A 24,566-nucleotide genomic window follows, 5' to 3' on the forward strand; every position below is an offset into this window, starting at 1 on the left:
GGGGCCTGGGTCTGAGGCCTCATTGAGCCTAAAGCTTGGGGCCTGGGGTGTAAAGACCTCTTGGAGCTGGGAATTCGGAGTTTGGGGTTGAGGCTGACCTCACTGGGGTAAAACTTGGGGTCATGTGCTGGTGCTGTATCATGAGCGTGTGGACATCCAGAGAGGCATCCAACATGGAAAGGGGTGGAAATCCTCAGAGACCCCCCCATGGGGGCCAGTCTTTGAGCCCCACAGATTCTTTACCCCAACCCGACATACTGTGATCAGTGATGTTCTAATCACAGACACAAGATAAGAAACCTACAGCCCTCAGGCCCCCGTCCACAACCAGTACAGGCCCCCAACAACAGACCCCTATGGACACCAATTTCTGATGCTCCAGACCCATTTATAAATCGCTGACACCCATCCAGAACCCAATGTCCTCACAACCCCTGCCCAAAATTCTGGTTTTGGGAAGCACACTTAAAAGGAGGGAGGCGGCAAACAGCCTAAAGTGATCCCATGAGGGGCAGGGCACAGGGCCACCCTGGGGCTGGCTATGCACTGAGAGTGGTGATGTGGGTGAGCACACAGGCTGGCTGTGCCACTCACTCTACTTTCATGTTTAAAAACCGTAATTTACAGACCACCACAGGGCACAGAGTTGAATCACTGGTACATGATAGAAACCCACATACTTCTAAACCAAATTTGGATTTGTATGTCCAAAGAAATTTTAAAAAATTTAAACTAACTCCTGTAACAGTGGACAGATGGTGTCTTTGGACTTCCATAAGCAGAGCTGTGTGGACACCCCAGAAGGTGTCCCAGGCTCCTTGGAGCTCCCACATTAGCATGTCTGAGACAGACTGAGACAAGGGGCACGTGTGCTTTATTGCTTACATTGCATATCCAAATGAATACAATAAACCCCTTTTTAAAAAAGGCACATGAAAAGCTCTCTGTGTAAGTTTCATATTATTTTAAAATTCCTATTGGCTAATAAAAGTATTTGCACTACAGAACTAGAGCTATCTAGAAAAGCACATGATGCATTTTCTGCATGCAGGATACGTGAAACATTATTCTATCCGACTTCATGGCACAATTAAACAGTCACCAAATCAAATGTCTCTATCTGAATAATGATTTAACTATTGTTACAATCGCAAAACATTAATCTGCTTATCCACATATGTACAGTTGGATTCCCAAATATTATATAAAATCTAAAGGAAGAACAGTATCTAACCGTTTCTGTTCCATTTAATTAAAGGTTAAAAGATTTGGCATTTGAAAATGTCTTTTTTTCCGTAAGTTACGTTGCTATTTGCCAAAGGCCAGGGTTATACGATGCTGAAGACCATGGAAAGATACTGTTCATATGAGACCTGAATCCAGCCATCCTGATCCGTATCGTAGCGTCTGAATATATCCGTCAACCTCTGGGAAAAAAACAACAGGCATTTAGATCTTCATAGTTACTAAACAGAAGGAACAAAACGTACTGGGTAAAGACAGTGAGGAACCCAACTTCAGAAGCAGTCCTGTCTGCACATCCCCTAACTCTGACCAAGACCAGAGCAGGGAGGTGTGGGTCGGGTGTCCTTGGACACTCGCCAAGTCAGGCCTGTCCACCAGGGAGGACTCTGGGGCCAGGTGGGGCAGGGTAGGGTGAGAGGTCAGGGCATGGGCTGCAGGCCCAGCTCAGCTACACACCTCAGCCCTGGATCCTGGCCAAGCCCTCTGGCTCCAGGCCCTGGTTTCCCCAGGGGGCCGGTGGTGAACCTGGCACCTCCCTTCCCACTCTAAGACTGGCCTCACAGGGGTTCTCACTAACAATCACCTCTGTTCTGGCCATGTGCTGCTCAGGACACAGGGAAACCAGCCCCCGGTCAGGCTCCTCCCTTGGACCCCATCCCCCTAGAAGGTGAGGGCCCAGCGCCCAGCCCAGGCTCTGGGTGGGGCCCAGCCACAGAGCGAGGAAGGGCAGGTCTCCCTGCGCCAGCTCAGGGTTCTCTGTCCCGCCCCACCTCCTCTTCTGTCTCCAGTAGCCACACCAGGGCTCCATCTGAATCTGTTCAGTCTGACTATCCAGCTCAGGTCGGGAGCAGAGGGTGGTCACCTGCACTCAACAGCAGGGAGGGTGAGGTAAGCGCCACTGCAGGGGACAGGCGCTGGCAACCCTAACAGGCTCTGAAGAATCTTAAGAGGAAACAGGCAGAACGCAATTCCCAGAGACAGAAGAAAACAAGGCCCCAGGGTCATCTTGACCTCGGAGGCTGGCCACCTGCAGAGGGGCAGAGAGCAAGGCTGGAGCCTGGCTTCAGGGCTGTACCCTCCTGGGCTGGGACAGGTTAAACGGCTAACAATAAACCGGGCCCGACACAGCTGACCGTCCACTCAGGTGTCAGCCAGGAGCATCCCAACATTGTGAAACAAACCACAGAGCCACCAGGAGGGAACTCTGGCTTGAACAACAATGAGCAATTCTTTATACTTTAACTGTACTTTCTGAAGATTTCTACACATTTCCCTGTCCTTCTGTAAAAAATGATTTTCTAAAAGCCTTTCTGGAAAAGGCAGATCAAAGAAAACATTTTTGAGGATTTTTCACTTGTGGCCTGCAGCTTTTTTCTTTTAGATTCCCCATATCCATCCAGCATTTAGGGCCACTCTTGAAGGGGGGTGGGACCTGGAGCTGGCAGTCAGGCCACGGGAGGGACAGAGCCCAGCCTGGAGGCAGTGGCTGGCCTGTCCTCAGCCCACAGGGGTCAGAGGCGCTGGGCAAGCTTCTTGTGGGACCCGGATCCCATGCCCAGGTGCTGAGAGCCTGCCCACCGACCTCTGCTTTGGTGGAAATGCAAGGAGCACGAGTTTACTTAGGAGACATAACCTCAAGTGAAAATCCTAACCCTGGGGCAATTTGATGCAGTTCACAGTGAGTTTTCACCGCACTTTTTCCCAAGTGTTGAGACAACACTGCCAACACGCAATCCAGCTGGCCGCCCCCAGCCTGAGGGGCAGAGGCCCTCCCCACTTCCAAGATCTGAAGGGTCACCGTGAACACTGTGGCATGAAAGACAGGGACCGATCTGCCCAGACGCACCAGTAAGAAATCACGATGACTGAAGCTAGCAGGCCAGTCAGAGGGACTTCACATTTACTGATCTATTGTTTTAACAAAAAGAAACCCACCTGAGAATGTTTTCTAAAATTCCAAATTACACTTAAAAACCTCATGCTGTTCACATCTCCCAGTGGATTCTAAACCCGATAAGATGTAACTTCAACCTGGATTCAAACGGCAAAGACTTATCTTTTGGAGAAAAGTTCTACTGAACTATTTATGGAAAACATTTCCTTTCCATAAACAGAATCTGCTTCAGAAAAACGGAGGGGGGGAGACATGGAGGTAATTTAAGGGTTTATCAAGTCACTGCATTTCTAACGCTTAAATCCATGGAACTTGGATCCCCACCTGGAACAGGAGCAGGGGCCTGCGTGGGAACAGCCAAGGCGAGTCCGATCCCTCCTGCCCTCCACCTTAAGTGGGCGTCTCTGAGCAGGCTCCCTACGTTCTGCACTTGGTTCCCTTGGGGGTGAACTCATGAGGGTGTGGGACAGACATCAAAGAAAAGGCTGCAGGGACACGTGAAGTGCAGGCGTCATTGTGATTCACACGCTCCGCCAGACGCTGGTTAGGAACGGCTCCAACACCCCAACGAGACCCGTGAGCTCGGAAGCCAGTTCATGTCTTTGGAGCTTACCTCACACACGAAGGCAGGGCACAGGGAAGCTCACAATGGAAAATTTACCCTTCTCCTCAGAACAGAAACACAAGAAAAACAGCAGAGTACACATGTCAACAGCCCACGGGATACTGCAAAACCACCACCTCTTCCGAATGGCCTGCCCTTTCCAAGGGTAGCAAGAGCACTACCATTCACAGATCGGCTTAACAGGAGAACTCACCACTTCTCCAAAGACGAGACTAACTTGTTGAAGCCCCAGAAGCTAATTTCACACGTGTCTGACTCCATTAAATCACCAACTCCAGAATGGGGTTTCCCTTTCCCTCCGCTCTCATGGCTACTCCCTCCCTGTGCTGCAGCCCAGCTTGCTGAGCACCCTCAGGGATCCCCCGGTCACCTGCAAGACGATGCAGCCCTGGATGAAGTCGTCAAAGGCGATCTGCCCCCGTCCTTGTCTGTCAAACTTTCGAATGAGGATGTCGTGAAACTGGTCAGAGAGCCGGTACCCTTGAAGAGGGAAATGAGACTAAAGAGCGGGCCAGGAGAGTGGACATTTGTGTCAACACCCACCTTCTCCCTCCAAAAGACCCCACAGCCTCTTCTAACAGCTGATAACAAATGACCCAGGGCTGGATGGGAAATACGGGTGCACATTCCTGCAAATCATTCTGCAATAACTTCTCATCTCCAACACCGCGAAGCGACTGAAAGACCGGCAGCCTCTTCCTGAAGGATGAGGAGAAACTCGGAGGCCACTGCTGCACTAAGAGCTGAAGGTCGGTTCATGAACTCAAGAGTTGGCATCAGTCATACTCACTCTGAAGTGCGGCACCACCACAGACCAGCCCGGCTCACTTTCTTAAGTGCAGTGGAGTCACCACTTTAAAAAGACCTTTACTGATGAATTTTATTGCATTTATTAACCTAGATGTGAAAGTTCTGAATAACTTGGCTGTCCCGGATTACTCATGACTAGAGAATGCTTTAAAAGATAAACCTTACTGAGGCTTCCAATTAAAGCATAAACTTAAGGAGACAGGAGATTAATTGACAGATGGTCTCCCACGTAAATCAGCACACTGACACTAGGAAATTGAAAATTACAAGGAGGAAGGCAGCCTCACAAAGTTCAAAACCACTGAAGGTCATCAAACGTTACCGCAGAGTGGCCTATTCCACTTTCAATTCACTGAACATGTGTCGTAAAGGGAGGGAGACAGCTCTGAAGACGTGGGGATGCACGGCCACGTGTCTGTGGGACACCCCCGAGGCCGCGCTACACAAGGATACCTACTTCCTTCCCCCATGATCCCACTACCTGTGTGACCGTGGCATCCTTACTTATTCAGGAGACAAGATCCAGGTGCCCAAATATTTTTACTGGTTTTCAGTCTTGTTGCAATCTTTGCAAGGACATGCACACCTATTGTCTGAGTGAATGTCACAGTTAATTCCCTGTATGAGCACTTGACCACTTTATGAAAAAGAGGCAAACATGCAAACACACGACAGCACCTTCCAGAGTGGTCAGCACGCTCTCTGTGTCTCTGCAACTTAAATCCAGTGCCCCCTTCCCTGCAAGCTGAGTAGAAGACATGACCCCCGACTTAGTCAGGAAAAAAAGACAGCAGTCCCAGACGGGCGCCAGTCCTCTTGGCCTCATTAGTCTCACCTCCTCACACCCAGCACCTGTGCCGCGGGGCAGCTAAGAGACAGGTGCAGGCTGGTGGGGACTGAGCTTGGGGCATGGTGACGGCACAGTGCCTGTCCAGAGTGTAGACAAGGGGGTTATGCGGCAGTGCCCGTGCAGGGTATAGATGGGGGGACATGAAGCAGTGCCCGAGCAGGGTGTAGACGGGGGGATCCAGGTTCCTAGCTAGTCCTCCGCAGCCCAGCCAGGCCTCCAGCTCCTTCCCGCCCCAGGACTGCTCTCCATGGAGGCCTCCCACTAGTCCCCTCACTCAAGGACAGAGCAAGGTCAGCTGCACTCCCAGTTCCACTTAGAGAACCTGAGCTCAACGTCCTGCCCAGATCTTGACCCACGCCTGGCAAGCTCAGCACACAAACTTCCTGTGGAGTCCCAGAGCCTCCTGCTGATGCTACGTACAAGTTCACGAGGCAAGAAAGGAAGGGGAGGGGGAGGAAAGACAGCTGTAGAGAATGTGCCAAGAAAACAATGGGGGGTGGGCAGAGGCCACGTTAGTAACCACTAGAACCAAAGTGTACTTCACATTATTAAAACTTGACATACCTACAATATAGTAGATTATAATCTAACTTTTCTTTTTTTTCCTAGAGGGCATCTGTAAGCACCCTTTTAAAGCAAAACATAGAAGGGGTTTTGTAACATGGGCCCAGTGGACACAAGGCTGAGTGAAAGTGCCCCAAATTAGAATCCCAGTGTAAGTACTACAAGCCCTGACAAGCCCCACAACCCTCCAGTTTCCTCTGTAGATGGAAAATCCCACCTTCCTCTCAGACCCACCCACAGCATCAGAGGCCAGCTGCTCTACTTTGGAAGGCACCATGTGAACACCCCTCACAGCACGGCACACGCAGGCCTGGCAGGCATGCGGCACCCACACACACACACACATGCTGACACGCACTTGAGAATGGGAACGCACTCTCCAGCACTCTAGCTGAGGCACGGGATTTGCACTGCCGCTCACAGACTTGTCGCCTGTGTGCACTTCATCATCTTTCTGTGCACTGTGACATATCACGAAATATAAGCTGCCTGCAGCTCTTCATTTTCACTCACTTTAAACCGTTTCAAAAGCCTCATTCTCAATGTGCTTATGGCGTCATTCCATTTCACAAAAGATAAATGATTGCATAGCCCTTATCTCATTTTGGATAAAAACTGCATAAAAGTCTCCATGTCAAATAGAAGCCTTCGAGGTATAGACAATATCAAAATATAAATCTGTATGATGCAAATAAAAATTTCACATACACTGGGTTAGAAATCAGTAAGTTGAACAAAGTACAACACACTGAAGTGGCACTTGGGCTCCAAAATGAAATACGCTACACAACCGAGACAAGTGAGTTACCGAAACCTGAGAGCGCCTGCTTGAGCTCGTTCTTGTCAATCATCCCAGAATTGTCCCGGTCGTAGGTGCGAAAGACGTTCTGCCAGTCTGTGATGTACTTCCAGACGCCAGTGAACTCGCTGAAGTTCACGCCGGCCTTGTTCTCCCGGTCAAACATAGCTGAGAAATAAAGAACGTGGGTAGCATACGGCCAATGGAATCTCGATGTCAATCACGGCAGTCACCTCCCCAGCACACGCTGGTTCCCTGGGGACCCAGCTGGGTGCTCAACTAGCGAACCCCTAGGTGTAGCTAATAAATGTTCATTTGCTGAATGGGGGGCTGGATGGCTCTGCTGGGGTGGAGCAGGGGACTGCCACCCAGCCTCAGCCCGAGTCACGTTAAACAGATCTGAGATAGACCGTGAAAGGAAAGCACGAGCAACACTCGCTGGTAGAGCCATAATAACACTACTTTACACTGCAGGAGGTTCTACAAGAGCAGGAGCACTGGAGGAGCCGGAAGAGACCGAGCTGCAGAAGGCAAGCGGCCTGCCCGACTCCCCCAACTCCTGGTTCTGGGCCCAGAACATGGGTCTAACTCCCAGACCACCCCTTCATCCTGAGGACCGATGTCCTCCAGCAGGGGCTCCGAGGAGGCCTCTGGCAAGGGAGACAGTGCCAACGAGAGAAAGGCTCCACTGGCTCCAGAGTTTTTCTTAGTAAGAGCTGCTTTTCATTTAAAAAATAAGCCAAAATCCAGCCTCAAATACAAAAGAACCTGCAACCACATTTACATGTAATTGCAAAATGGCTAAAAAATACATAAAAACTCAGTCTGAAGTATGACCACAGAGGAAGTGATAAATTCTTCAGTCTCTTTCAGGGAAAGAGATGGATGTTAACACTGGAGTACAAGTGCTCTTGGTTTGGCAAGAAGCATATCACGATTCAACAAAATGTGACCTAATGAAAATCGGTGAGAAACTGAGCATTGATGCCAACAGTCACGCAGGGCATGGACTGCATGTGCAACGAGCTGGCCCTACATGTAGCTGAGGTCTTCAGAATTGGAAACTGAAAGTGAAGAATCCGTGAGGGACGCGAGGGCAGAAGGAGAGGGCCCACACCCATTTAACCAGAAGAAACAGGGTAGGAAGACACCCCGTACCCGAGCAGGATGGAAAAGCAGCCACACCTGCCTGCCTGCACAGGTAGGACGATGGTGCCTTTACTTACATATGATCGACCTGACAGTCACGGGATTAAATGGAGTCCACGTGCCTGAAAACAACAGGAATTACAGTAAGAGAAAATCATGTACACAGGAAACTAAATTCCTAATCTCTAACACTAGACGCCAATGAAAGGAATTAATTTGCTTTTAACGTAAAGACGCTGGAGCCACGGTTCTCAGCAGGGGACACTCAGTTCTGAGTGCTGGGACTACTGTGAGGGGCCACAAGGATTTCACAGTCAGGGTCCAGTCCTGCAGCATGCAGGAGTCCCTTGGGTCCTGCCAGACACTCAAACAGTTCATAATCTGAGCCTGGAAGCTCATCTTTGTTTACTATATAAACAAGAAATGGTTTTATATTATCTTAATATACACTGAATTTTCCAGGAATGCAACCACCAGCTAAATTGAGAACACAGCACCTAGTTTTGTTAGGAATGTCACCAATTACCATTTCAGAAAATCCTACCACCAGGACCAACACTGCTTCTGGTGCTGGAGTCCCCGAGACACCCAGCGTTCACCTGCATAGCTGCTGTGGTCACTCTACGCACAGGTGCGCACATCAAATCACCTGGTCTTCCCTCAGTAATCGTGCCAAAGCATACTGAACGCATGCCATGGAACTTTCTCCTAAAATTACAGTCTGGGCATTATACTATTTTCCTTGAAATTGTGAAAACATAGGTTATATTATTCTATGATTCACTTCAGAATAGAAATGGGGATGTTACCAAATATTTGTTATAAAGGGGCTTGTTGAATCTGATGGATGTGAGAGCTTAGAGCCTGATGAATTGTGATGTTCGTCAGATATCTTTAATGCCCGAGAATCAGTTTTCAGAGCGATTTCTACCTTTACTGCTTTCATAGTCACTAAAAACAAAGTAATTTTTTTTAACGTGGAGGGAAAGCAGTGTCTCTGCCCATCCTCACCTTTCTTCTTTACACAAAACCGTTTCAGCTCTGAGTGGCACCCAGAGACCATCCCCGGACTTCACAGAAAGTAACACTTTTACACTCATGTGTGAAGCTCAGTGGTTCCTCCTGTGCCATGGGCTGGGGGGTCTGAAGGGCACCACCCCTTACATCCACACCACTGGACCTCCCACAGCAACTCCCAAGAGCCACACCCACACACTTCTCTCAGCCTCAGGTGTGGCCCCTCCAAACACACGCACACCCCTCACCCCGACTCCTACGTCTCTTTTAAGCCCCAGAAGAACTGCTTTCTCAGAAGTTCCACACTCCCCAGGCCCCAAGTTTAATAAATCTGCTCCACCAGTGCACCTTCTAACTTCCCCTATGCAACTTCTGCAACCGTACAACTCAGTGAAGGCTGGTCTTCCTGCAAACACAGGGGCACAGCTGTCCCCGTGCAGGGCACACATCAGCACTGCACGAGCATCCTTGTGCAGGATTTACAGACGTTTGTAGGGAGGGTGGGCAGGAGTATGCATATAGAGGCATTAGGAAAAGTCAGTATTATTGAAACCAGTACAAAAACTATGTTACAGAGAACTCAAAAGAAAGAGGAAAATCCTAAACACATAAGAGTATGGCCTCTTCATTTCTGTTTTTCCCTCCCTCAGTCTCTGCTGCTGCATGCACTGAACTAGAGTTTTCACAGAAGAGAAGCCGCCACTGACGAGCAGCCCGAGGAACTAGACACCCCCACTGGAGTCTTCCTTCCACGTCTGGTACAACCTAAGTGACCACATGGAGAGTCGTCCATGAATGTTCGCTCAACTGATCTGACTGTGCAGAGCTGGAGCAACATCAGCAATGAGACCTCAGCCTCTGAAAGTGGAGGCGGCACCCACAGTCTGTCCCCACTGAGCAGAAGGGCACTAGGCTGTCTCAGCACACGACTTGGCCGAAGAACTTTTAAAGAAAGGCAATACAAGTAAAAGAGTTAAATATTGCTGCAAACACAGGTCCTTCTGTGAAGGCCAGGTACCACCTGGAGAGGCATACGTGGGTGCACAGAGACGGTGCGTCCCTGCGAGGTGTGGCCCAGAGGGAACCGGTGGCCATGCTGGAGCACTCTGAGGACTGCAGGGGTCCCAGGCTCAGGAGAGCAGGAGGTCGCCCTGGGCTGAGTCAAGGATGGAGAGAGGCTGCTCCTCTAGCAGGAGACCACAGGCTTCTTGCAGAGCTGTTGAGTGGCCGAAGGCGGAGGCAGGCTCCTGGGACCTCCACTCATCCTTTTTGTCACCCAAATGGGGCTGGATTCTCCAGAGAAACCAAGGGAAAATAACAACAGCCAGCAGTTAATTGACCATCGTGTGCCAGGTCCTGTCGCCTGGTTCCCAGACTAAACATCAAAGCCTAACAGCCCACAATGAAGCAAAACGCCACACAGGCAGACATTTAATATCTCAGTTACATGTACCGCGAGTTAAACGCATGAGTGTCAAGCCTGGAAATCTAAACAGTTTGCATAGGAGTTTTCTGTAAGGAAGCTCTGCAGCGCAGTAAGCGGGGTCTACCAGAGCCGCCTGCAGGCAGAGACACCCCACACAGGCAGGTTTCCCACGAGCCCGACTTCCAGCGGCCCTCTGTCCCAGTCCCAGTGTCACTCATGCCCATCTCCTCCCCCATATCCAACATGTCCAGGACCACTCACCTGGCAAAGGATTTCCTGTCAGACGTTTATTAGAAACACACAGTCACTGTACGTGCAAGTCTTGCCTTAATTTCATTTCAAAGAACCAAAGAAAATAGAAACAAACACCATTCTCCACGTAAGCTGAGCACACAGCTTGTTTCACCTGTCACGGGAACAGTGCTGAGGCTCGAAGAAGGAACAGTGAGTGACACTGGCAGAAGGGACAAGTGCAGCCCCGCAAAGCAGGTGGGCACCAGCAGGAGGGAGCAGCACCATCCCACTCAGCATACAAAGGACTTGGGGACTTCCATCTGCCTCCCTTCCTGGGGGCGGGGGAACCCCTCTCTGCTCTGCAGTAATACGGGCTGTTTTTATCCAGAGTGTTCTTTCTTGAAATGACGCTCTGTTAACCACAAACTTAAATTCTGGTGGACAGAGACTTTAGCGAGCGGTAAGACTTCACAACACCCAGCACCTGGACAACTGAAATAGCTAACTTCTTGGACTCTTCTGGGAGAAAAGGAATCAGACCTTTTTACATCATCAGTGATCACTTAACTGCATCAGACCTGGGACTGGCCTTCTGGGCTCTTCTGCCAGAGAGGAGCTGCGTGAGAAGAGGTGGAAGCAGCCCTGTGGGGCTCGGGCCAGGACACCGGGATTCAGGGCGTTTTGCCAGGCCTTGCTGCATTTTCAGGTTCAGCAGAATCCCGAGCTTCACCTGTTACCTTCGATTATGGCTTCAAACGGCCACGACTGGACACATGGCCTTTCTGAAAAGCAACCTGAGTAGTGATCAACAGCCTTAACAATGCCTATACCCTCTGATCTGATAAATGCCACTTCTAGAAACTTATAAAATTTTGAGTCAAATGAAATCAGAAACAATCTAAATTTCCACTAGTGAAACATGGTAAATTCACTCCTGGTAGATACAGACCAAGGGGATCTAGAGGAAACGAGCCTGGCTCGAGGCAAAAGGGATCTAAACTTCTAGCTGCCCTATTTTCACGTGGAAGAAACTGAGACCAGAAATGGTGTGATCTGCCCAAGGTCGTGGAGTAACTCGTCACCAAAGCCAGGTCCACTGAGTCCCAACCTTCCTTTGTTCCATCTAAAACTCTAGCTGCGCAAGTTTCTGGGAAGAGCAGACGTGACAGGCTGGACCGGGGTCCCCAAGACCACCCTCAGACTGGATGACCCGCTACTCACAACACTCAGATCACTGTTACAGCAAAAGGACACAGTCGAGTCAGTAGATGGAGATGGCACTGGGAGAAGTCCGGGGAAACCAGGCACATTTCCCAGAGTCCCCTCCCTGTAGAGTCACACAGGGTGCATTTAATCTTCCTGGATGACTAACGTCGACACACACAAAGTGTCAGCAACCAGGGAAGTGCCCCTGAGCCTGGGAGTCCGGGGTTTTTCTTGGGGGTCAGTCATGGAAGCTCCAGACGCCCAGAGGGAAAGCAGGTGTTTGCCAAAATCATACTGTTAGTATGAACTATCCAGACAAAGAGGTACAGTGAGACTTGAAGCCCTCGGTGGGCAAAACACTCTCGTCAGTCAGAACATTCCAGGAGGCAGCCAGTCATCAGACAGGCCCTTGGGCGACGTGCAGGCTCTGAGCAGCACAGGCCTGCTGGGTCGGCCCTCTCCCACACACAGGCAGAGGGAAGCTGAAGGCAAATCTCATACTCCCTCTGCTCCATCACCAGGGGCAACACACAAGGGGCTGTGGGAGGGACAGCAATGTGACTGAAATAACAGTCTGCAGGGAACTCTGCTCACATGGTCTGATTTCTCCCATTTCTTCTTAATATGAAAACTCTATTTTGATAAAAATACCTTAAAAAGAACATATGAATTATTTTTTAAAGAACAGCTAAAAAACACCTCCTCAAAATACATCAATATGTATGTTAAGGCAAACCCACAGAAGCACAAAAAAGACTTGAGCAAAATTAATGTCCCATAATTCCAACAAATAACATGAAAGTAAAAAGAAAAATATAAAGTGACCTCACTCAAGACGGTTTGTGACATGTTATTTGAAAAGGCAAGAGAACAGTCCTCTTCTGTCTTTCTCCTACCTGTGGACCACATGCCTCCCCGAGAGAAGGCATTTTTAGAAGCTCTCCTACAGAAACAAGTCTTGTAAAGCACTCAGTGTACCGGGCCCACAAGTACTTTTCCAGGAAGGTGTAACTAGATTTTTTTTTTTTTTTTTAAGATTTTTTCCCTTTTTCTCCCCAAAGCCCCCCGGTACATAGTTGTATATTCTTCGTTGTGGGTCTTTCTAGTTGAGGCATGTGGGATGCTGCCTCAGCGTGGTCTGATGAGCAGTGCCATGTGTGCGCCCAGGATTCGAACCAATGAAACACTGGGCCACCTGCAGCAGAGCGCATGAACTTAACCACTCGGCCACCGGGCCAGACCCTGTAACTAGATTTTAACAGCGAGTACTCAGGCACAGATTTAACTGAAGTGAGAAACCATGCTATTTTGTAACTTCAGTTTTTCCATCAGTAATAGACTAATCAATTAAACCAATTTCTTAAAAGAGTCTAACATTCTAGTTCTAATAGGCAAGCAGAAATCCATTCCTGGAAGAAAAATCAGAAGTCAAAATAACTTGAACTGGGGCCAGCCCGGTGGTGTAGTGCTTAAGTATGTGCCTCTGCTTCAGCACCCCAGGGTTCATGAGTTTGGATCCCAGGTGCCGACCTACACACTGCTCATTAAGCCATGCTGTGGCAGCATCCCACATACAAAACAGAGGAAGACTGGCACAGATGATAGCTCAGGGACAATCTTCCTCACCAAAAATAAATAAATAACTTCAACCGTGTGAGCTATAGGAATCCAACAAGCAGACGGAAGAGAACTGACACCTGTCCATCCAGTGACCTCCCTGGACACACAACACAACTGTGAACAAGAGCGCCAGCTTGGCCTTCCTTCATGCAACTGACAGTTTAGTAGCCAGACAGCTACAAAAATGATGACAAGAGAACAAGGAGAAAGGACACCACCAAAGGAAAAGGCAAATGCCACGGAGGTTCAAAGGCAGAGGCAGTGCACATCCCTCTAGGAAGAAAGGGATGTGAGACGCGGGGCAGGACGTCACCTTGCAGTGAGGAAAGGCAGGAGGAGCACAGGAGCCACGGCACCCGAAGCACTCGGTGGAGCCAACGTGAAGACACAGGTGGGAAACACGGGCCTCAGAAGTGCCCACCTGCGAGGAGCAGACCTGAAGCAGAACACGAGCAAAGGTGCTGCGGTGTACGACACACACCTGGGTTCCAGTGCAGGCCTGCAACCTGAGAGCTGTGACCATAATTCATCCAGCAAAGCGCTGGTAACGCCATCCCCTACTCTGAGAGCTGTGGAGAAAACTAGAAATCTGTGCTCTAATAACCCACCTCACTGCAGAAAGAACGCAAGTTATGAAGATGTTCATGGTACAGCAAAACAAAGTTTAATTATGTCGGATAGGGGAGAAAAGCAGGCGGGTGAGAGAAGCAAGTAAGGAGCCTAAGACCAGGCCAGGAAAACGCACTTTGTAAAATTCCAAATCCTACGCCTGGCGAGGAGGAATTACACACTTATGCATTACGTTTTTCAGCAGCTAATCTGAAGAGGTAAATGTAACTGGTTAAAAGATTCAGGGTACAAACACAACATTACACAACAGCCACCACACTCCAGAAGAAGCAAGATGGCCCTCCCCGGAGCTGCCCGCAGCCACCCCCTCGGGGTTAACAGTGACGACTGCTCTCACCTGTCCCCAGCAGAGCTGAGGGAATCCTGCAGAGCATTTCAGAAAAGTGGCTCTACAAGGGCACTGTGACATGATCCCAGGACACACTTATTAGCTGGGTTAGACCAGCACTGACTTCAGAGTATCTTAGGAATGGGGAACTGAACATCCTCTAGGCAATTCTGTTAAAATCCTCTCTCGAGCAGGCTCCTGGTGGATACCTAGTAGCAGCTGAGTTCAAGATTATGTTCTGGCAGAGCGAAGAGTCATATGCTCCAATGACCAGCTGAACCAGGGGCAGCACTGACAACCCTCCTGAAAATGTAGGAGCCTAAACCCTTCGGTCAGAGTAGAAAGTCCCCAGGCCACACCCTCAGGGCTCAAACAGCAATGCTGACTGAGAGATACTGCTTGTCAAGTGCCCAGCATGGTGTCCACATGGACTGGACGCTCTGTAGGTGGCCACCACCACCATCATCGCTGTCATGAGGTACAGAAAAGCCATCAAAGACTTGACCAGTTCCCCGGCCAACAACAGTGCCAGCAACAATACTACTTACTACTCACCTCAGCCAAGAAGAACAAGCCCTCGCTATGTGCCAGGCTCCCACCAAACACTCCACACGCATCCCTCAATTTACCCTCCCAGTGGCCGTGGGGACCCTGAGAAAGGGCAAGTCCCCGCCCAAGGTCACAGCCTGGAACCGGCAGAGCTGGGACTTGAGGCCAGGCAGACTGACCCCAGCACCCCGGAGCCTCCCAGGGTGGACAGACTGTCCTGCTATTTGACCGTCACTCCCAGGCGAGCAGGTTTCAAACAAACTCTAAACCCGGGCAGCATGCTCGAAACTTCAAGCTAGGACAAAAGGGAGACGTCCAAATGGATCAGGAATCGGGCCCCACTCACTGGGAGGAACTCAGAAGGGACACCTCTGCAGCATTACCCTGAGGGCCGCTCTCATTGAAGGGCCAACCACTCCCGCAGCTGAAATATTCAACGAATGATCTGAAGAAACATCCATTTTAGTCAACAAAGACAAAGTTTTAGGCCAGGATTTGCCAGACTGCAGCCTGTTGGATCCCAGGTGCTCCTGACACCTTCCTAGTAACCCTGTCTTCTCCTTCTCCTGAGGGTAACTCAAGCACTGGAGACTCAAACAAAAAATGAAAAGTGTTTAATAATGATCAGAGAAGAATCAAGAAGGCATAATCATCAAGGCAGAAGTAATGGAATTTCTTAACTTCCTGAAAATACTCTACATAAATACACATGATGTCATACACTAATATCTGTGGCCCACAAACATTAAATACTGGAAAACAAAGTCAGTGGTATCTACTGTTCTATAAAGCAAATGTATTAACCTATAAACACAAACCCTCAGCTTTATGCAGATCATCAGGCAATAAATAAACTAACACTGGATCCCTGGTACGTGCCAATAGTGACGGGGCACACGAGCTCTCCTTTCACCCCACATCCAGCTCCGTGAGGTGGCGTCAGCATCCTTGGTCCGTCTCACTCCCTGGTCCAGTCTTCCCACTACATCACACTGCTTCCCACCAAAAAAGATAAGCCTTTCAACATCTTCATAACTTCTTAAAATCAATCCCTTTTCTACTTTAACTGGCACGCCTCTGGAAAAGTAAGCTACAAATCTAAGCATCAAGGAAGACAGTGGCGGGGCTGGACCAGTGGTGCAGCGGTTAGGTTCGCCAGTGTGGAACCACGCACCGCTTGTCAAGCCATGTTGTGGCAGGCGTCCCACACACAAAGTAGAGGAAGATGGGCATGGATGTTTCCTCGGGGACAGGCTTCCTCAGTAAAAAGAGGAGGATTGGTGGCAGATGTTAGCTCAGGGCTAATCTTCCTCAAAAGAAAAAAAAGACAGTGGTGTCTGAGAGATTAAAAAATGGGCAACAGAATGAGGTACTTAATGAAATAAGAGGTCTCTAAGAGTACTTTCACAGATTAATCATGCTCAAACTGACAAGAACACAACTCCATGGAGAGCCCCCAATGCACCACCATGCAAGAGTTGTAATCCTTTCTTCCCTGTCTCAATGCCTGGTACCCCACTGATAAGACCACCTCCCCACAATCTGGCTGCCAGCGCCTCCGAGATCCCAAGTGGTTCCCCATCGGTGCTTCTGGGACTTGATGAGCCTCTCCAGGGGAGTTACAAGAATGCAGTTACCTAAGAACTCAGCGATCTTCAACACACCTGAGAGTGTCTGCTGTACAAAGATAAACTTCCCATCCTTCCCTAAACTGACCCGAGCCCCCATGCTCAAGAAGCACTTCCCTGTGCCCATCCACGTGGCTGCTCCACCAGCTCAGCCAGGTACTCGGAGCAGCACTAATGGCCACACTTGGCAAAATAAATCAGAAGCACTTCCACACACGCCAGTAATACTAATTAGGTCTTCATGACTCCTTTGTGCTTGGAAAACAAGTTCAAGAAAGAGGTTATGTACTACAGATGGGTCAGGCTTGCAGTTCAGAAGTCCTGACGGCCAGGCCAGGTCCTACTCACCATTGGATAGTGCTTGCTGAAGCTCGTTGTCCGAGATCACCCCGCTCCTGTCTTTATCAACCCTACAAAATCAAGACCCGTTAACCTGGTAGTTAAAAGTGCAGGAAAAGCAAAACACATCAGGCACAACCACCTAACCCTTGTCAATCCTAGGTTAGCTCTGGCATGTTCCTTCCAGGGGACCTTCTCCTTTGTTCTGCCAGAAAGTCTGGCTCCCTCGTTAGCTGAGAGGAAGGAAACACCTGAGCTCCTGAACGCATCCTAAGCACTGCAACTGCCAAGCCCAAGCTGGTTCTCCCCAGAGAGGGACAGGCTCCCCCTCCTCAAGCCCTTCTCTCCGTCCCCTCCCCGGCCTGTCTGAATCCCACCTGCACCAGCTTCCCTCTTCCCCACCAAAAGGAAAAGATCCTCTCAGACAATTAGATCATTCTCCGACCACTAATCACTCAAGTTTCCATCATTCATTCACTGGGAGGACGCCTAGGGACAGAAGGCACTGCGGGAGCAGTCACCAGCGGCAGCCTTGCGCTTCCCGCAGCTTCCTTTCTGGCCGCGGGCATTTCAGCAACGCCGAGCAGAGCAGGATCCCGGACCCTCCCGGGCAGCAAGAACCCGCCCCGCACCAGCCGGCACTCGGCTGTAGGAGGCGGGACTGGAGGCCGCGACCCCCGGGCGTCTGCAGCGGGCTCGGCCTCTCCGCCCTAGGGAAGAGAGTAGGGGACCAGGGAGGAGGCCGGGGGGAGCGGCTGGAGCAGACGGGGGGCGGCGCCGCGGAGCAGGAGGCCGAGGAGAGCGGAGAACGGTGCGGGGATCGGCCAGGAGGGCCGCATGGGGAGGCGGAGAGGAGGCCGGGGGGTCGGAACGGAGGCTGGGGGAAAGGGATGGGAGGGGCACGGGGCAGGAGGCCGGGAGGAGGGAGGCGGCGCGGAGACAGGGAGAGACGCCGGCAGGCATGCGGCAGGAGGCGGGGGGGAGGGGGACACGGGGCAGGAGGCCAGAGAGAGGCTGGGAGAAAGGGGAGGCCGGAGGGGGAGGTCAGGTGGGGGAAAGGGGGACACGGGGCAGAAGGCCAGAGGAGGGAAAGGCCGGAGGAGGAGACGAGGAGGAGGTCGGGGGGGTGGTAAGGGAAAGGGGGACAAGGAGCAGGAGGCCGGGAGGAGGGCGAGGCCAGAGGAGGACGTCCGGTAGGGTGAGGTCAGGTGCGGGGAAAGGACGGCACGGGGCAGGAGGCCGGAGGAGAAGGTCGAGGGGGAGGTCAAGTCGGGGGAAAAGGGGTCACAGGGTAGGAGGCCGGGGAGAGGCCAGAGGGAGATGGAACCGAGACCGGGGACAGGACGGGGAAGCGGCGGAGCCCCGGCGGCGCCGGGCCACACCTCTGGAAGACGTTCCACAGGAAGCTCTGGTCCGGCAGGGCCGCGCCCGCCGCAGGGCCGGCCCCGGGGCCCGGGCGGTACGGATACGCGGCCATGGGCCGAGGCACCGCTGGGCTGAGGAGCGGGCGGCACGGAGACACCTCGGGGCGGCTCCACTTCCGCCTCCACCGGGCCGGCCTGGCGCTCACGCCACTTCCGGGGACGCAGGAAGTGCGTGTCCCCCGAGGCGTCACGGGGCGGAGCACGGGAAATCCCCTCGCGGCCCCGTTGCCAAGCAACGCCCGGGGCGCCCGGGCCCACTGTCTGGGGCTGGGGTCGGGGCCCGCGCCCGTGAGTGCGCGCCCCGGCCGCCTGCAGATTCGCGGGGCGGGGGCTCACTCCGACGCATTTAATTCCTGCGTGGAGAGTCGTGGGAGCAGGTGTGGTGGAGGGGACGGACGCGCAGTGGCGGTCCCGACGCTCCTCGGGAGTTTTCCGCACACGCACGCACGCATCGCGGCCCCACTGCGTCCCTCCCCCCGCCCTTGGCCCCGCCCCCTCCTGGCGCTGACGCCGCGGCCCCTCTGGCCGCACAGGCCCCGCACGCGACGGCGCTGTCACGCGCCCCCCCGCGGTGGCCGTGGCGCAGTGCGAGCGTCGTGGCCGGAGCCCCAGGCCCGGGCGACCGGCTCCCCGCGGGCCTACGCCCCCTCGTGCTGGACGCCGTTCCCGCCGCTCGGGTGTTAGCCCTGGTTCCGGACCCGCCTCGGGCCGCCCCGGGTGTCGGGGCACGAGCCCGAGGTGTCCGCCCGTGGACGGCCCGTCGCGGCTCCGGCCGCTGCCGCCGCGACGCGCGAGGGCCCTGGGAAATCCCCGGGAGCGCGGCCCCCGGGCCCGGCGACGACGTGGCTTCCCTCGACGGCAGACTCGGCCGGGTCTCGTCTCCTCGGTCCGCGTCACTCGGTTAACAGCCCTTTCTAGGACTTTCCGTAGCGCCGTGACCTGTGGGTCTCTTGGCGCGGCGCGTCCGGGACGCGAGCGGGACGCGGACGGCGGCCCCGGTCGCGCCTGGGCCCGGAACGCCCGCTGGAGCCGGCGCGCGCTGAAGCGCGGAGCAGCCGGGGGCGCCCGGCGTCCGAAGGCTCCCTTCGCGTGGCTCCGAGGCCGCGCCTGCCTGGGGGCCGCCCGGCCCGTCTGCCCCTCCTCTCCGCAGCGGCAAGGCTGACTCCCGGAGGGGAGCGGCTCTTCTTGCGCAACGCGGGTTTAAGGAAAGGTCCCGCCCGCGCACACCGGCACCAACGCACAAACGGGTGCGTCTGCAGACCCATCGGAGGCGGCCTGGCGCCCTCGCAGACGGGGCAGCCAGGGCCTCCCGCGCCGCGGCCCTGCCTCCGAGGGCCTCCGGGCTGCGAGGCCGGGCTCAAGCCTTGCGTCCCCCGTGGCCTGGAGCCCTGTCCCCATGTTAGACGGACAGTAACCGGAGACAGCCCAACGCCGAGACAGAAGCGGAGCACCTGCTGCCCGCCCCCTGCTGTGTAAAGCACTGATGTGATTGCTACCCTCTCCTTGCCTGTCTGTGGATTCAGTTCCCTCTAACCGTGTCTGTTCTAAGAAACGTTTAGACGGTGCTCCTGGGTGAGAAGAGAAAGTGAAAGACAACACTACTTTCTTCTCTGCATCAACGCCATCACGTCATGTATCGATTATTATTGGGCCAGTCTTTCCTTTGGTCTCATTTCTCTGAACTAACTGAAAACGCCTTTATTATCCTTAGACTTTCCCTTAACATTGGCTCTTTCTGTGTGCCAGCAGTCCACCCTCTTGTTTTTCTGTCTCTGGCATGTTAGGCAGCAGATGACCCAGGCAGTCTCGTGCTGCCTTCTGCCTCGGTGCTTATGCATGTGAATACAGGCACACATTTTCTATTATCTACCCTAACAGCTTTTCCTCTGGAGCTGCAACTGCGATTCATGACTTGTGTCTTACTTTCTCATCAGGACCTCTGTCCGCTGCTCTATGACATCTGCACACTGGAAACCTTCCCTTTTCAGTCACTTTCCCCTTAAGTCTAGGGGACAGAGCCAACTGCCCAGCCTTCCCCTTCCTTTCCAGCCAACACTTGTATCAGAATTCCCTATGAAAGAAAATGACCCATCACTTTTTATTTAACTCAGACTTCTGAGTAGTGCTCAATTTATCGAATATATGCTGTTTAGAATGAGATCCTAGCGAATGTCTCCATTAGCACTGGCTGACAGAACTTTCTGCAATAATGGATTTATTCTGTATGTGCTGTCCAATGTGGTAGCCACTTGCCACATGGCTACTGAGCACTTGAAATGGATCAAGGTGACTGGGGGACAGAATTTTAAATTTCTGTAATTTTAATGAACTGAAATGTAAACAGGCATGTGGCTATCGCTATAGACAGTGCAAGTATCCATGTATCTTACTTTTTTGCTCCTTTTGACCAACATTGGAAATTATCCACATCTTCTCTCTGGGCAGTATTCTATTTCCTTTTTATCTTGACCCTTATTTTATTACTTCTCTGGTTTGTCAATTCTCCTAATACAAGTGGGTTCATTTAGAAACCTTGAGCACTTTACAAAACATTTCCAGTTTGAAATACTGCCTATGGCTCACTAACTAGCAGAGTCCCATAGAAACTTACATTTCTAAGACTCCTCACTCCTCAGTAGTTTTCTTGGTCTCAGAATATTGATGAAAATAGTTTGACGGTTTGTTTTTGGTTCAGAAGTAGCAGACAGACATAAGTTCTTTCTTTAAACCAAATCGGCCCTTCTGTTCTCATCCTACTGGGCTTCAGGGGCACCTGTGCTAGTGCTAGCTTTTAATTCATTGTCCTGACACTTAAATGTTGCCAGAATACCCATATTAATACTTCCACTTAGAATGCTTTGGCATATACTTCCTTATTACACCTGCTGGTTGGGATGAAGCTGTCTGAGGTTGTCAGTCATCTTTCCACCTGTTACTTTCTCCTGAAAATTACCTCCTTCATGTTTGCTGGACCACATTATTCCATGCAGGTGGTTTTCAAAGTGTAGTCCCTGGATACATTAGAAATGCAAATTCTCGAGCGCAACCCCAGGACCTCCTGAATCAGAAGTTCTGGGGTGGGCCGGGGAATTCTCAAACAATCCCAGGTCATTCTGATGCACATGCAAGTTCAAGAACCACTGCATTAGGGATTGTGAAATGGCAATCTTTAAATTCTATCATTCCTTACTCATTTACCTGCAGGAATTCCTCTGTAAAGAACTTTCCCTGATCAAGCAGGTTATCCTGAATTGCAATTTGTAGAGAAAAGGCAGGATAATCATTTCATTATTCTCCTCTAACTGTCTGTTTTCAGTGTCAGGAGTTAGTGCCATAGTGACTTCTAAGTGAGACCAATTATATGCTTTTTGGCTTTTTAAAAAAGTATCATCATGAATTCAGTTTTTAATATATTCAATCTGCTCCAATCAGATGCGGCCATGGTTTGCTGGCTCTCATGCGCTTTATGATATAGTTCCAGTGGTCTTTGATGGTTTCCTTGCTTTCTGGCTCAGAAAACTGTTTCAGGCTCATCTTGCACATTTCCTCCCCCAGCCCAGGAATCACAATTCTTCAAGGAAAACTGGTTTCTTTCAGCAGGGTTGGGTTTGCAGAGACCCCAATCCAGGTGCTTGAGTGTCCACTGCGACTGGACCAGAGCTAGGAAATGTATATTTTTTAAAAGAACAAAGAAAAGAATGAATTTACACATATTTCTATTCCAAATTTAGTATTACAGGGTTTTACCTAACTCCGATTTCGAGTCTTTATTCTTTCTCAGAAAAACCTTAGTTTTAACATTAACCTAATTAGTTATTAGCTTTAACTCACACTACACAATTTCAAACAATGAATATCAATATTACTACCAATAATGCACTTACTGATTGAAATTTAGGATTTCCAGTGGCCCCATTTGTCTTTAGACTATAGTTCACTAAATTGTAGGCTCAAAGTACTATGTTTTAATGCCACTTTCCCATGTGACTGTCACAGTTGGATTTGCAGTTGGGTTGCAGACACTTGATGCCACATGGCCAGGCACACTCCCTCAGCACTCATGAGACCTGTAGCTTCTTGCCCCAAGTACCTGTGACTCTGCCTGAGGGCTTTGGCATAGAAGTGTGGCCTGGAGCAGGTACAAGAGCAGCACAGGGCAGGCAGAAGAGACGGAGCAGTTTGGAAGGGCCAAGAGGTGACAACCCGGATACAGCCGTCAACCCACAAGACACACGAGTCCCCTTGCTCCTGAACTATGGGTTCAGCAGCATGGACGAATCTCAGAATCATCATGCTGAGTAAGAGAAGCCAAATAAAACCAAAGTACATGCTGTATGATTCCACTTATATAAAGTGTAGAGAATGAAAACAAATCTTCAAGAGAAAGTAGGTCACTGGTTCCCTGCAGACTAGTGTGGAGAAAGGGGCAGGAGGAAACTTGGCAGTGGTGAGCATGTTCACCATCATCTGCTGATTATACCTCAAAAAAAGCTGTTAAAAATGCCAACAACAAAAAAAAGAAAAGCTATACTAAGATAAAACTTCTCATTATCTGACTGGTGACCATCCAAAAGCTTGCCATCATTACTTACTTTGAAAAGCTGCGGGAAACAGGGACTCTTGTACCTTGCTGGTGGGAATGCAGAATGTCGCAGGCCTATGGAACAGAATTTGGCAACATCTAACAAAATGACAAGTGCATTTACCCTTTGACCCAGCAATTCTACTTCTAGGACTCCGCCTCAAAGAAGCTGGCAAAGAAAACAACTTCACACACAGAGTTATTCATTGTGGCATTTGCAATATTGGAACAAGAACGTCTATCACTCGGGGAGAAGGTACGTTCATGCAGTGGAGTTCTCGGCACCATAGGAAGGAATGAGGAAGACTGCTGACGACAAGGAATGACCTCCAGGGCATATAGGCAAGGTGCACAACACTCTATAATATAAGGCAAGTATTTATTTGCTTTCTTTTTTCTTAAAACACTCACTAGAAAGATAAAGTGGTTGCTATGGAACAGAGAGAGGAGAGGATGCAGTGAAAATTAAGGAGGTGAGCTCTGAATTCAATGGACTTGGAAATCATGTAAATGTTTTACACATTAATAAACTTTAAATTTTTAAAGACAATCCCTAAAATTGAAAAACAGAGTCTGAAATGAACGAACCAAATTGCCTTGGATTGGATTCTACAGAAGCGGACCCTGAGACAAGAATTTGGAAGGTGATCTTGAGCAGCATCTGAAAGGAAGGGGGAAGGAAGAAATCCATGTACAACCACATCTGCCTCGTTTAGTATTTAGTTACTTGAATACTCCAGGACACATGTTCACATGTTAAACCATCTGCCTCGTTTAGTATTTAGTTACTTGAGTACTCCAGGACACATGTTCACATATTAAACCATCTGCCTCGTTTAGTATTTAGTTACTTGAGTACTCCAGGACACATGTTCACATGTTAAACCATCTGCCTCGTTTAGTATTTAGTTACTTGAGTACTCCAGGACACATGTTCACATATTAAACCATCTGCTTCGTTTAGTATTTAGTTACTTGAGTACTCCAGGACACATGTTCACATGTTAAACCATCTGCTTACTCAGAATAAGGAGGAACTGTTTCTTCATTTGCTGTCAGGCACCAGAATTCATTTTTATTTAAATATATACAACAAAATTTCTAGATTTCAATTTAACAGAATAAAAAGAAAATCACATTTTATATTTCAGTCAACAAATATGCCTAACGTCAAACACTGTAAGATTTTAAATGGACTTGAGAGCAAATTAGTAACTTACATGTTATTTAAGAATCGTGCCCAGTTTTATTATTTCACAAGAATGAAGCAAGGGATAAAGGTAAGCTTAACATTTCCTGGCTGTTTTTTACTGGCAAGGGGCTGGCCACTGGGTAGACAATCTCTGTTCACATGGCACTCCTTGTTCACGAGAGTACAGAATTTTAAAAAGCCGTCATGATATGAATACACACATGAGCTATGATACATAATTCCACGGGGGGTCAGCTCCGTTCCCATCAGTAGGAGCGAATGGCCGGGGGCACTGTGGCGCAGTCAGCCTCGTTTAAAGTCCTGTCGATTACGGGTCTGTATTCCAGCGAGACCTTAAAAACGGTCAGTGGTAAGTTAGAACACAGAAATGTACAAACAGCACTCTCTTGTGCTCTTTTGAAAAATCGACTATAGAATTAGATTTGCGGACAAAT

At 50.4% G+C, this 24,566-nt stretch overlaps 3 protein-coding genes across 23 annotated transcripts in view; 1 reads left to right on the plus strand and 2 right to left on the minus strand.

The window, feature by feature from the left end:
- Positions 1–852: 852 nt before the first annotated feature.
- On the minus strand, positions 853–18,826 carry PDCD6 (programmed cell death 6). 19 transcript variants are annotated; one of them, XR_011430322.1, is made up of 9 exons: positions 18,296–18,826; positions 16,923–16,984; positions 8,014–8,058; positions 6,797–6,955; positions 4,135–4,244; positions 3,753–3,801; positions 3,464–3,624; positions 3,092–3,153; positions 853–1,427 (listed from the first exon to the last, which is right to left on the minus strand). XR_011430322.1 is itself a non-coding variant. In XM_023625916.2 (7 exons), the coding sequence occupies exons 1-6, from the start codon at positions 18,388–18,390 to the stop codon at positions 3,754–3,756; spliced, it is 519 nt and encodes a 172-aa protein (XP_023481684.1). In that variant the 5' UTR covers positions 18,391–18,826; the 3' UTR covers positions 853–1,427; position 3,753. The 19 variants fall into 19 exon arrangements, 8 of the variants coding, with proteins under 8 accessions (XP_023481684.1, XP_023481683.1, XP_023481682.1 ...); XR_011430326.1 differs by having other exon boundaries at positions 1,231–1,427; positions 6,803–6,955; positions 18,296–18,801; XR_002802705.2 differs by lacking the exon at positions 3,092–3,153.
- On the plus strand, positions 18,389–19,499 carry LOC111769652 (putative uncharacterized protein FRMD6-AS1). Its single transcript, XM_023625338.1, has 2 exons — positions 18,389–18,629; positions 18,871–19,499. Exons 1-2 carry the CDS (start codon positions 18,389–18,391, stop codon positions 19,497–19,499), a joined length of 870 nt encoding a protein of 289 aa, XP_023481106.1.
- Positions 19,500–23,279: 3,780 nt separating this feature from the next.
- SDHA (succinate dehydrogenase complex flavoprotein subunit A) overlaps positions 23,280–24,566 on the minus strand; it is a 28,617-nt gene continuing 27,330 nt past the window's right edge. For all 3 annotated transcript variants that reach the window (XM_023625909.2, XM_014734954.3, XM_070246169.1), the window contains exon 15: positions 23,280–24,464. In XM_023625909.2, the coding sequence (XP_023481677.1) occupies positions 24,378–24,464 (87 nt within the window). In that variant the 3' untranslated portion in view covers positions 23,280–24,377. The remainder of the gene's footprint in view (positions 24,465–24,566) is intronic.

Source organism: Equus caballus, chromosome 21 (genome assembly GCF_041296265.1).
Source record: "Equus caballus isolate H_3958 breed thoroughbred chromosome 21, TB-T2T, whole genome shotgun sequence".
In the NCBI taxonomy this organism is placed as follows: domain Eukaryota; kingdom Metazoa; phylum Chordata; class Mammalia; order Perissodactyla; family Equidae; genus Equus; species Equus caballus.

Bases quoted from the DNA above. Each gene is read 5' to 3' on its own strand.
- LOC111769652 (XM_023625338.1), top strand. From the start codon at position 18,389: ATGGGCCGAGGCACCGCTGGGCTGAGGAGCGGGCGGCACGGAGACACC. The intron at 18,630-18,870 runs GTGCGCGCCCCG...CTGGCCGCACAG, and splicing joins GTCGGGGCCCGCGCCCGTGA to GCCCCGCACGCGACGGCGCT.
- PDCD6 (XM_023625912.2), bottom strand. From the start codon at position 18,390: ATGGCCGCGTATCCGTACCGCCCGGGCCCCGGGGCCGGCCCTGCGGCG. The intron at 16,985-18,295 runs GTGTGGCCCGGC...TTGATTTTGTAG, and splicing joins CTGTGGAACGTCTTCCAGAG to GGTTGATAAAGACAGGAGCG. The intron at 6,956-8,013 runs GTAAGTAAAGGC...TTTATTTCTCAG, and splicing joins GACTGTCAGGTCGATCATAT to CTATGTTTGACCGGGAGAAC.